This window comes from Felis catus, chromosome B3 (genome assembly GCF_018350175.1).
Source record: "Felis catus isolate Fca126 chromosome B3, F.catus_Fca126_mat1.0, whole genome shotgun sequence".
In the NCBI taxonomy this organism is placed as follows: domain Eukaryota; kingdom Metazoa; phylum Chordata; class Mammalia; order Carnivora; family Felidae; genus Felis; species Felis catus.
This window is the reverse complement of record NC_058373.1, coordinates 119,450,667-119,462,761: the sequence shown is the minus strand read 5'-3', so window position 1 is coordinate 119,462,761 and position 12,095 is coordinate 119,450,667. Positions and strand designations below refer to the sequence as shown.

Below are 12,095 nucleotides of genomic sequence, written 5' to 3'. Positions count from 1 at the left end.
TGACCTCCCAACTGGTCACCCTGCCTCCCCTTCCACCTGCACACTCCAGCTGGGAGGGCATTAGCTCCCCACACTGACTCTGCTCTGGCTAGTCTGAGCTCGGTCGTTTCTCTCTGCCTGCCGGCTCAAAGCCCAGCTGCAGCACTTGCTAGCTGTGTGATTTGGGGCAACCCAACCTTCCCTGGGCCTCAGTTTCCATATCTGTAAAAGAGAAACGTTAGATTAGGAACAGTGCCAGTGTTCAGTTATCTTAACCTACAGAAATGGCAATTTCTAGCGGATCAACCTAAAATAATACTCAGCCAAGAGGGATAAGAGCTAATTTGCCTAAAGCATGAGCTGAGTGGTTGGCACTTTGGCGTCCCCCAATAGCTGTTGGACTGTGAGCTTCTCAAAGGTATTACCCTGCCCCCACTACGGGACCTTGCTTCCAGTAGGTACTTAGCAAATGCCCTTGGGATGGAGTCACCCTTGACCCCGTGGGCCTCTCTAAGCAGCCTCTGGAGGTCACAGCTGTGCCTCTCAGCCCTGCCCCCTGGACCCAAGCCCTCTCTCTGCAGGGCTGAACCTCACTGAGAAAATCAAGAAGATCAAGATCGTCTTCACTCCCACCATCTGCAAGCAGACTTGTGCCCGTGGGCACTGCTCCAACAGCTGTGAACGCGGCGACACCACCACCCTGTATAGCCAGGGTGGCCACGGGCATGACCCCAAGTCTGGCTTCCGAATCTGTGAGTCCCTTCCCCCTGAGATGGCTCCCAGGGCCTGGGAGGGGACAGGGTGGCCAGAGCGACAGGCTTGCCTTGGGCAGGAGCCCAGGCCTCCTGCAGGAAGGAAGCCCACTGCTCTCCTCCTGTGGCTTCTGTGAGTTGTTCCCAGTCACACGGAGTGCCGAGTCCTCACCCCGCTCTGTCACAGCCTGGCTGTGCGACTCTAGGCAAGTCACATAACTTTCCTGAGTCCATGTTTCCTCCACAGAGAAGTTAAGGGAGTTCGTAGTGCCACTGCCCTCCTGTCCCCCAGGTTTCGGTGGAGGGGGGAGGGGTCCCGCTGTACAGTGGGGTCCAGGAAAGGCGTGAAAGGGCTCTTTAGAAAGGCAAGGGCTGGTTATCATCTACCCTTCTTCATTCCCGGCCTCCTGGAAAGTCCCTGCATTTCAGGGTGCGCCGGACTCCCCCAGCCACCCAGATTTGGGTTCCTGCTCCCCCTGCTTCCCTGTGGCCACCCGCCAGCCGTATGCTGGGTGCTGCTGTGTTCTTCTGCCAGCAGTCACCTTGAGGTCGATGTTACAGATTTCTGCCAGATCCCCTGCCTGAACGGAGGCCGCTGCATCGGCAGGGATGAGTGCTGGTGCCCCACCAACTCCACTGGGAAGTTCTGCCACCTGCCGGCCCCGAATCTGGACAAGGGGCCTCCCGAGAGGGGCTCCCGCCACAGGGCCCTGCTGGAAGTCCCCTTGAGGCAGTCCACCTTCACATTGCCTCTCTCCAACCAGCTGGGTGAGTGCGAGACTCGGGATGCACTGGGTAAGGACACGGGGGTGCTGGTCCTGTGGTGGAGGGCAGGGAAACTGACTCTGGTCAAACCTCCCTCCTTCTCGGTTTGACCTCCCTCCCCCGGGGCTCAGTGTCACTTGCTAAACTTCTCTTTGCCCTTCCTCTGAATTCATCTATATATATATATATATATATATATATATTTTTTTTTTTTGCCCTTGACCCCTACTGGGTGCTATGGGTGTAAGAGTATAAGGGCAGGGGCCTGCCTTCAGGGAACAGTAGAGGCGGGCTGGATAGGAGAGAGAATATCATCATAAAACATTTCATTTCCCCTGCCTTCCATTATCAGGTACCAGGTAAAGGGTACCAGACTTCTATGGGAGGTCAGCAGATAGAGAGCCCCCTGACTGTGCTCAGGAAAGCCATTAAACAATGGAGAGCCTTTGACTAAGCAGAGAGGGTGGGAGGGGTTCCCCTGCAGAGGGGCCGGCCCGTGACCAAACGTGTGGAGGTGGGGCCCTGCAGGGTCAGTTGGGCTGGAATTCAGGGGTTGTATAGGGTTGTGGGGGGAGCTAGAATCCAGAGAGGCAGTTTGGTGGTTGATAATGAAGGTCCTTCATTGGAAGGTGCAGAGTGAAGGAGTTTGTGCCCCGTCCTGTCCTCGCTGGGGAGTGGTCCTGGGGTTTGAGCAGAGAGTGAAGAGACGGAAGGAGAATTTGGGGGAGACATACAGCCAGTGGCCTGCACGGCCCAGGGGTGGTGGGCCCTCTTCAGAAGGCGGGTCCCTGTTTGCCGGCTCTGACCCAGCCCCTGTGCCCAGCCTCCGTGAACCCCTCCTTGGTGAAGGTGCACATTCACCACCCGCCGGAGGCCTCTGTGCAGGTCCACCAGGTGGCACGGGTGCGGGGCGAGGCCCCGGAGGAGAACAGCGTGGAGACCAGACCCTCGCCCCGGCTCCCCGCCAGCCCCCGCCACAGCCACTGGGACAGCAACAGCATCCCCGCCCGGTCTGGAGAGGCCCCTCAGCCCCCGCCCCCAGCAGCACCCAGGCCTCCGGGACTGCTGGGCCGCTGTTATCTGAGCTCTGTGAACGGACAGGTGAGAATGCATCCCCTGCCTCAGCCCGGAGGGCTTCCAGAATAGTGACTGCCCCTCATTCTGCCCCTTCTTCTCTGTCTCCTCTTCGTCCTGTAGAATGGATATGTGCAGTCTCTATTCCCCGTACGGGACAGCTCAGGGCATAAAATTGCCCGAGTGAGGAGAGGGCTCCTTACTACCTGGGCTCCACAGGATACTTGTCAGTGCCAGGCCTGCCGAAGAGGACCCAAAAGAGTCCCCCTCTGGAAGGGCATCGGCATCCTCTGTTCCCAGTAAATCCTGGCCTCTCCTGGAGCTGAGCCTAGGGTCCCGGTGCATGAACAGTAGGGCGTTAGGTCCAGACAAGAAAGAGTTTGGTATTCAGTTGAGATTGGGGCCACAGAGGTGGGGAATTAGAAAAGGCAGGTTAAACCCTAAAGCCTTGGGGGTAAAGGATGAGAGACACTTCATCCCCCCTCCCCCCCTCCCCCCGGAGGCATCCGTAGTCAGTGATGGGAAATCAGGTGAGTTTTTCTGAGTCTAGGCATCTAAAACTATGGGGCAAGCCAGACCCAGGATGGTTTTTGTTGGGGTTGCATTTTGGTGTTTCCAGAACCCCCTCCTGAGGTTAGGGAACTGGAGGCGGTAGGAAGTAGCCAAGGGATCCCCTGGATCCTCCTTGACCTCTCGACATGTAGTGTCCCTGAGCCTAGACCCTGTTCATGGGGAAGGCCTGCATGGTGGGTGACCCTATAGTTCCCTGGAGTTTGATGGAGGAAAACCCATCTTTTGGGACCCTCTGTGGGCTGGGGGCCCGGAAGGGGGCAGGTTGCAGGCCTGCACAGGGCAGATCTTTTCTTTTCTGGGTGTGCCCTGCCCCCAAGTTTAGGGTTTGGAAGAATAGACTGCAGGTCTCTTTGTTTTCTGCCGGGACATCATCTGACTCTCTTCTCTCCTCCCTCGGGTGGAGGCATCCTGTAGCAGGAAATTGGGGTTGAGCTCCTGTCTCGGGTTTTCCTGGGACATTTCGGTGCACGGCAGGGAAGGGTTTGATGGGTGTCCACGGCCTCTTTTCCAGTGTGCCAACCCCTTGCTGGAGCTGACTGCCCAAGAGGATTGCTGCGGCAGCGTGGGAGCCTTCTGGGGGGTGACCTCGTGTGCCCCGTGCCCACCCAGACCAGGTGAGTGCTAGGTGCCAGGGTCTAGGGTGAAGCTTTCCCAAGGCCTGGCCTTCACTTCATCTCCCATCGGGGTCTCAGAGGCCAGGCGGGCAGAACAGGCTGGCAAACGGGGCAGGCTTTCCAGATCTGCCCTGAGGGTGCTTCTGGCTGGTGGCTGAGGCTCCCGACAGCACATGCGGCCTGGACTGCCTGTCTATCTGATTGCCTGGGAGGGGTTCCTCCCTCTTACTAGCTGTTCTGGCTCAGACTTTAAGGATCCTGTCCCATACTGGGCCCCCTTCTACATACCTACCTGCCCACGTATCAGGGGCCCAGGGGTCTTGGTTTAGTGACTCAGCGTTCCCCTCATTCTTTCCTTGATGGGGCCTCCAGGACTCGTCTTCACCTCCTCGCTTCCTGTCTCCAACCCAGTCCGGGTTGAGTGTCTGTCCCAGAATGCCCTCTGCCTTGGGATATGGGACACCCAGTTCCCTGCCCTCTTTCGGATGGTGGGCAAACCTAACGTGTATTCATTCGTTCGTTCATTCGTTCACTTATTCAGCAAATGCTCACCAGGTGCCTTGTGTGGGCCAAGCACAGAGGATTTTGGAGTCAGCACAAGGCCCATTCATGCTGCTCTCATAGACATCTACCTTACAGCTGGGAGGTGGGTGATGAGGTGCCTGTGCCTCAGTATGGCTTCTGCCCGCTCAGCCTGTCTTCTCCCTCCAGACCCCACTCCTGGGCCTGGTTCCAGGCCTGGCATGTATTTCTTTTGCCTGTCAACAATTGACTTGGTGAGTTGGCTCCGTAGGGGGTCTGGCCTGGAGCCTAAAGGTGGGAGGGACAGGGCTGTTCCTAACTTCAGACTTGGTTGTGGGGCAGTGACCGTATTTTCCAAATTAAAACTAAGTATGGGTGGTTTTGCAGTGCGATGGAACTTTTGGCAAAGCAGCAGAGGGTAGCATTCAGCTTCCGGGCTTGAGCGTGCAACACATAGGTACCAGTCTCAGCTCTGCTGGCTGACCTCTTCTCTGCGCCGTCTCCAATCTGCACGATGAAGACAGGGACAGCGCCAGTAGGCCTGCTCTAGAGCGTAGAGGATGCATGTCCTTAGGATTAGGTCAATAAACAGTAGCTGTTGTTATAATTGCTAAAAAGTATGCCTCTAAAAAGGGAAAAGAGAATGGACACACGACACTGGCTCATGGTTGGGAGGCGGGGGGCGGGAGGTGGGCAGGGGCAAGGCCTTGACCTGCTCAGCATCTCCCCCTGCAGCTCACAGATCGTTTCACCCCTTTTCTTCTCCACCCCCTGCCCCAACCCATTTCTGTTCCTTCTAGTTAGGCCCACCCTTGAGACTTCCGTATCCCACATTCCATTCAGTCAACAGATATTGACATTAACGAAGCACCCATCTGAAGCGTCCCTAGTGTGCAGGCCCTGGGAAGACAGTGGAGAATTAGCAGAAGCAGGGACTCCTTTCTCCAAGCTTACAGTCTGAGGTGTGGGGGGTATATACAGGTAGCACTAACTAGACACATGTCAAGTACTGTGGGAACACAGACGGCAGAACCGGGACCACTGATAGGTCCTATGGCACCTCTGTACAAATTAGAGGAAGGTTCTACTTCCATTTGTTCCAAACAGTCTTCACAAATACAAATCTAGGATGCCAGCGATTCTCGTAGATGTGGTGCTTTTGTGCAGTGCACAACCTGCACATCTGTTCCCTGTGCAGTAGAAGATCCTACCTCAAACTTATGGATCCGGCAAAGCTTCTTGTAGGAGGTGACATCATCCAGGATGAGAGCTGAAGAATTATTACAGTAGACCAATAAGATGGGAAAGAGCTTAACAAACAACCCAAGGGAATTGCAGAGGCAGGTGAGACCAAGAGAGTGAGCGACATTTCCTAGAGCACAGCACACCCAAGTCTGTGCCCTCACCTCCTCCCTGGCCCGGTTAATGCCTCCCACCCCCTTCCCCCGCTGTCTTCAGCACATCTCAGCAAGCTGGGCGCCAGGGTGCAAACCCTAGAGTGTGAAGTATTCCAGCACACCAAGCAAGAAATAACAAAGACCAGGGAACGCAAACATTTAAAACACATTAAAGTGCAGCTGGGCATCGTAGAGAGACAGGCTAAGACTGAGGAGCCTTGTGTGTGTTGACAGGGTGCCAGACTGAGCCTGGGGCTGCGGGTGGGGGATAGATGTTTCTCTAAGTAGGCACGACTAGCAGGCTACAGTGCAAGAGACAGCGGAAGAAAAGTTGCGCTGCTGGGGTGGGTTTGGGAATGGTTGGCAAGACAGGCAGGACTTCGGTGTTCGAGAACATTCCCAGGCCCGGGGGCTTTGCCCCTCTGAGCCTCTACTTGTCTTCTGGTGAAATAAGGCTGTGTCCCTCGGGGAAGAGCTTTGTCATCCTGTTCATCTAGCAGGATCAGGGGGTGAGGGGAGTAATAAAGCCAGCAGCCAGGGAGCTATGTGAGTTCATGGCTTCCTCTAAGTCCTTTTGGCTTCTGAGGTTCCATGCTGGACGGTCAAAGGCTCCTGCAGAATGATGCTATTTCTGAGGAGGAAAAGAATTGTCTTGAAGTCTCATTTACATGACACAGACAAATCCCTTCTCTTCCACAAAAATTCCTCTTTCTCCGGGAGACAGCTCGGCTCGGGGAGCCTACGATCCCCTCCCTTCTCCCTCCACTCGGAGTGGCAGATACAGCTGACCTTCCAGGACCCAACCCCAGCCACGTCTTCCTAACCGTTGGGAGTTTTTCGAAGATTCTGCAGTTCCCCTGCTGGGTCCAAAGAGCACACAGCTCTCAAAAGCCACTTTGATTGAGGCCACATTTTTGAGTTTCTGTCTGAGAAAGACAGACATCTGGGTCGACTGGAAAGTTGGCCACTGTTCCATCTGGCTTGGCATTGGCTGTGTCAACCCCAAGGCCCCTTTCCTGGGGCAGGCGTGGCTGGCACTCTGAGCTCCAGCTGTTTGCCGCGAGATGATCCGTCCATCCGCCTGGCATGGGATGAGTTCACCTCAAAACCCGGGCCCCTCCCTGTACCTCCAGGGACTGGTGATTCTCTTGCTCTGCCCCTCAAGGAGTTCCGCATCTTTCCATCTTAAAAACAATAATAGCTGAACTTTTACCCTATGCCCGTCTCTTTACCTGCCCGACCTCACTAAATTGTTGCAACCACCTTCGAGCTAAGAGTCTTTATCCCCACTTGACAAATGAAGCTCAGAGAGGGCCGAGGAACTTGTCCAAGGTCATGCAGCTAGGACAGGGGAGCAAGGCTTCACACCACAGAGTGATTCTCAGCTGACCAAGATCTCCCTAATCATTCTGGGGAGAGTTAGGCCTGCCCAAAGACAGCAACGCTCAGGACGTTAGACTAGGAGTTCACAGCCAAGAGGGGGCTGCCCAGGATTGTGTTTCATGAGTTATTTGTGCCCAAAGGACATCCCTCAAGAAGATTGGGATAGAATAGACAGGCAGGGCAGCTACCTGAAGCTCAGGCCTAAGGGTTCACGGAGATGCGTTAAAAGAATTGTCCCGGAGGGAAGCTGGTGGGATTGTTCCCTGTGGTTCTTGGAGGGCTAAAGCCAATGTGAGGATGTTTCTGGTGAGCAGAGCTCAATTCGAAGCACAAGCAACAGCTTATTAAAAACTGAAGCTCATTGGGCGTGCCAGGGTGGCTCCGTCAGTCGATTTTGGTTGAGGCCATGATCCCAGGGTTGTGGGATCAAGCCCCGTGTCAGGCTCCACGCTGAGGGTGGAACCTGCTTGGGATTTTCTCTCTTTCCCTCTGCCCCTCCCCCCAGCTTGTGTCCTCTCTCTCTCTCTCTCTCTCTCTCTCTCTCTCTCTCAAAAACAAAAACCCCAAAACCAAACCCCAAAACCACAGTTTATCAAAACCCAACGATATAATGGGGTGTGCCCAGAAGAACTGAGCTCTCTGCCACAGAGAGTTTGGCTGCTAAGAACAGGTTCGTGGAAGGAGTTGGGAAAGGAAATTTATTTTTGAGGGAATGGAGGTTTAATATACATGTCTGCAAATGTATTTGGAACCCTCAGTAGAAAGAAAGCTTTGGTTTGCCTGGGTTTTACCAGGGCCCTTGCCCGCGGGGACTGCTTCAGGTGAGGCCAACCCCCGGAGAGGGTGGGTATGTGAGGGGACACAGGCAATTGGCAGAATTTGGGGCAGAGAGCACCAGAGGGCAAGTCACTGCAGCAACCTCGTTATCATCACCATCATCGTTAGCAACCATTTCTTTGGAGCACTTAGTAAGTGCCAGGCCCCGGTGCTAAGTACTTCCTCATTCCACTGCATCCTGACCCTGTCTCTGGGCGTTGGGTGTGACTGTCTTCATTTTCCAGAAGGGGAAATTGTGTGCCCGTGACTCGGGACCCCTGCCTCTAACCAGCCCGTAATCTTCCTCTCGTGTGGCCTCGTGTGCACTTGGCTTAGAGAATTTGTTCAACCAGAGGACCCCGGCTTAGGGAACAGCTGTGCTGGGGTGGGGCTCCTGTTCTCTGGGACTCCGGGTGAGACGCCCAGTCTCCTGCCCTAAAGAAATGGGATTTTTCAGAATTCCAGTTGTTGGGCTGAAGAAAAAGCAGTGTCTCTTTGGCTCGGGGATGTTCTGAAAGCTTCTTCCAAGGGACTCGAGGCCTCCTGGGAGTTGTGCCTCAGCTCAAGTTAGCGCCCTCCTTACCCCAGAGCGGTGTCACCGACACGTGGCATCTCTGGCCTGGAGAGGTCCAGGGAGGACTGCGGTGGGGTTGGCTGGAGTGGCGCCTGTCTGAGCCAAGGGTCTGACCAGATCCCTCTCTACCTCATTGCTTGCGGTAACCAAGATACCCGCTTTGGATCTAGTGCTGCCCCAAGGAAGCAGTCAGAGCCCATCTTTGGGTGTGATTTCCACAATCCTTGAGGGGATCCATTAGGACCTCACCAAGCAGAAAATCGGGAATAACGAACTTATAATAATCACCAGTGTGTGACAAGTATCATGCTCGGGGTTTTGCACAATAGCATTCACAATAGCCCCAAGGAAGGAATTGTCTTCCACATTTTACCGATAACAAACTCAGAGAGGTTGAGTCATTTGCCCAAGTGTCTCCAGCCAATGAGGGGCAGCAGTCAGCTTGCTGTCCTTGAAACTGTGTTATGGAAGGAAGGAAGGAAGGAAGGAAGGAAGGAAGGAAGGAAGGAAGGGAGGGAGGGAGGGAGGGAGGGAGCATAGAGGGAGGGAGGGAGGGAAGGAAAGGAAGAGAGAGGAACTAAGTGTTGGGGAGCATCTGCAGGGACTTTGCTAGGCACGGTGCTAGCTTCAGTGACACTGGTTGTTTCAGTACAGTTGACCTTCACGAGCCATGACACGGAGTGTCTGTCCCCACCTGTGCAGATGAAAAAATTAAGACCGAAACAGGTTAAGAGATGTGTGCCAGGTCACACAGCTAGTCAGAATAGAGCCAGGGATTCAGTGTGGGTCTGGCTGCCCCAGGACCCACACTCCTTTCACTGCTCTGGGGGAGCAGAAGTTTCTTTCCAGCTTACCCACCTGAGGTTTGCAAATGGAGTATTCAGCACCAATGCGCTCACATGCCCCGGTGCATCGAGCTTGGCCTCATCCAGGGTATGTGTGTGTGTGTGTGTGTGTGTGTGTGTGTGTGTGTGTCCGTCTGTCTGTTCTCTGGCAGAGGCGTGTGTGGCCGGGCACCCTCCACAACTCCCTGCTGTGGTCATCTGTCATCACGGGCTGAGATCAGCATGGCTTGTAAACAGCTCCGTGGCCAGACATATGTCTCCACCAACTCCTCCCTGTGCTCTGTCGTAGAGTCAGGGCCAAAACTGTCTCCAGCAATTAGTCGGTCCTGGTTGAGACCTCCTGGGGAGTCCCAGCAGCCAAGGGAGAGAGCCAGCGGGGCAGCGGCAGACTGCCGCCAGGGACCCCTCTGCTTCCTTCCCCGGTGTGTGAGCCAGCTCAGGTGCGGTAGTGAGTAAACAGGGCTGGGGTCAGGGGCCCAGAGATGGGAGGTTCTGGCCCCCAATGCCCGGGTTTCCTTAGGCAAGAGAGGTACATACCTCCACTCTACAGGCTTCGTGGGCATTTTGTGATGCTCAGACTCCTTGGAGTTCGGGTTGATCCTGGCTGACCCCTCAGCAGCCGCTTGGGCTTTCTCAGGCCTAAGAGGCCCAACCGCAAGGTCACTGGCAGCCACTCTCCACGTATCTCTGCGAAGCGCCCGTGGGAAGCGTAGCTTAGCCTCTCAATTTCCAGACCTACCTCTCTCTGCTTTCCGACCCACTGTCTTCCCCTCGTGTTGGCCGAGGGGCCATGAGGGGTAGTGCGGGTTCTTACCCATTGCCTTTACTGATTCTGCATGGCACTTCGGTTGTAGACCTTGTAGGGCATTTACCCAACATCTGAGTAGTTCTTCCGACCTCCATCTGGGTACCGCTGCCTTTGTTTTTCCCAGTCGCTCTCCTGGTCCCTTGTTTCAAGAAAAAGGGGCGGGGCGCCTGGGTGGCGCAGTCGGTTAAGCGTCCGACTTCAGCCAGGTCACGATCTCGCGGTCCATGAGTTCGAGCCCCGCGTCAGGCTCTGGACTGATGGCTCGGAGCCTGGAGCCTGTTTCCGATTCTGTGTCTCCCTCTCTCTCTGCCCCTCCCCCGTTCGTGCTCTGTCTCTCTCTGTCCCCAAAATAAATAAACGTTGAAAAAAAATTTAAAAAAAAAAAAAAGGGGGGAAGAGAGGTTCCCAAGATGGGCGATATATTTCCTGATGGGCACACATCTCCCTGTAGCCTGCAGACCCTAGGATTCCAGACCTAGATAACTCCTGAGGCTTGTCATGAGTTCATGCATTTATTTATTTGGAGGCAGTAGAGAGGAATGGTTCAGAATTTATCCTCTGGAAGCAGACGGCCTGCGTTCATAATCCCAGCGCCACCCACCAGCTGGGAGACCTGGGGCCTGTTTCCTGACCTCTCTGGACCTCAGTTTGCTCCTCCATAAAATGGGGACAATATCAGTAAGTCCCCTCAAGGGCTGTTAAGAGGATCAAATAAGTTAATACAGGTAAGGACTTTATAACAAAGCCCGGCCCATCGTAAGTGCCATTTTAGCGTTTGCTATTGTTAGTCATCCCATTTTGACTGAGTGCCTCTAGTGTTCCGCGTGCTGTGCTTGGCTCTAGAGACATGGCAACAATAAGACAGGGTCCCTGAACTCAAGGAGCTCACACTTCAGCGGGAGAGATGGGCAAGCAAACAGGCGGTCGCAACAAAGTATTTTAAGCGTCAAGAAAAAGGAAGGCCCGAGCGTGTTGAGAGCACTTGGGAGGCAACCTAGGGTGGGTGGCAGGGGTGGTGGTGCCTGCCCTCCCCCCTCACCATGAATCACAGCTCGCTGGCTGCCAAGATCACTCCTGGAGCCGCAGGTGGGTGCTGGGTTCCACCTGAGCCAAGGTTCTCCCTTCCACATGGCGGTCTAAACTTCAGCCTTCTAGGGGCGCCTGGGTGGCTCAGTCGGTTAAGCATCCGACTCTTGGTTTCAGCTCAGGCCATGATCTCACAGGTCGTGAGATTGAGCCCCACATCAGGCTCGGCACTGACAACCCAGAACCTGCTTGGGATTCATTTTTTCTTTCTTTCTTTCTTTCTTTCTTTCTTTCTTTCTTTCTTTCTTTCTTTCATCATCTATCTCAAAATAAGTAAATAAAAAAAATAAACTTCAGTCTTCTATCCCCCCCACTAGATTGAAACTGACTTTTCTAGATTGGATGCTACACTTGCTGTTACAGAAGCTCGTACGTAGGTGGCCTCTGTGAGGTGTGGGGACAGGTCTCGGGGCCCTCTTTGGGATCAGGTCGGGGTTGCTGGCAAAATGGGAGTTTGACCAGGGACAGCGGCTTTGAAATGCATTCCTCCCCAGAAGCCTGCCTTCACAGATGCTTATCCATCCAACAGTTTCTCTTTCCTCCTCCTCCTCCTCCTTCTTCTTCTTCTTCTTCTTCTTCTTCTTCTTCTTCTTCTTCTTTAACATGTATTTATTTTTGAGAGGGAAAGAGACAGAGCGTGAGCAGGGGAAGGGCAGAGAGAGGGGGAGACACAGAATCCGAAGCAGGCTCCAGGCTCTGAGCTGTCAGCACAGAGCCTGATTCAGGGCTTGAACTGACAAACTGCCAGATCATGACATGACCCAAAGTTGGATGCTTAACCTAACCGACTGAGCCGTCCAGGCGCCCCCAACAGTTTCTCTTAAGGCCAGCAAGAGGGCAGAGCCCTCTGGAAAAGAAATCACTTTATAAGAAAAGCACATGAATCTGGACGAATGAATGAACACAG

General features: G+C 54.3%; 1 protein-coding gene across 1 annotated transcript in view; it reads left to right on the top strand.

Moving 5' to 3' along the window:
• Window positions 1-12,095, top strand: part of LTBP2 (latent transforming growth factor beta binding protein 2) — a 106,261-nt gene that overhangs the window by 52,462 nt on the left and 41,704 nt on the right. Inside the window, 4 exon segments of the mRNA XM_023255858.2 lie at window positions 561-731; window positions 1,293-1,499; window positions 2,320-2,597; window positions 3,655-3,757. Of these exon segments, the coding sequence (XP_023111626.2) occupies window positions 561-731; window positions 1,293-1,499; window positions 2,320-2,597; window positions 3,655-3,757 (759 nt within the window).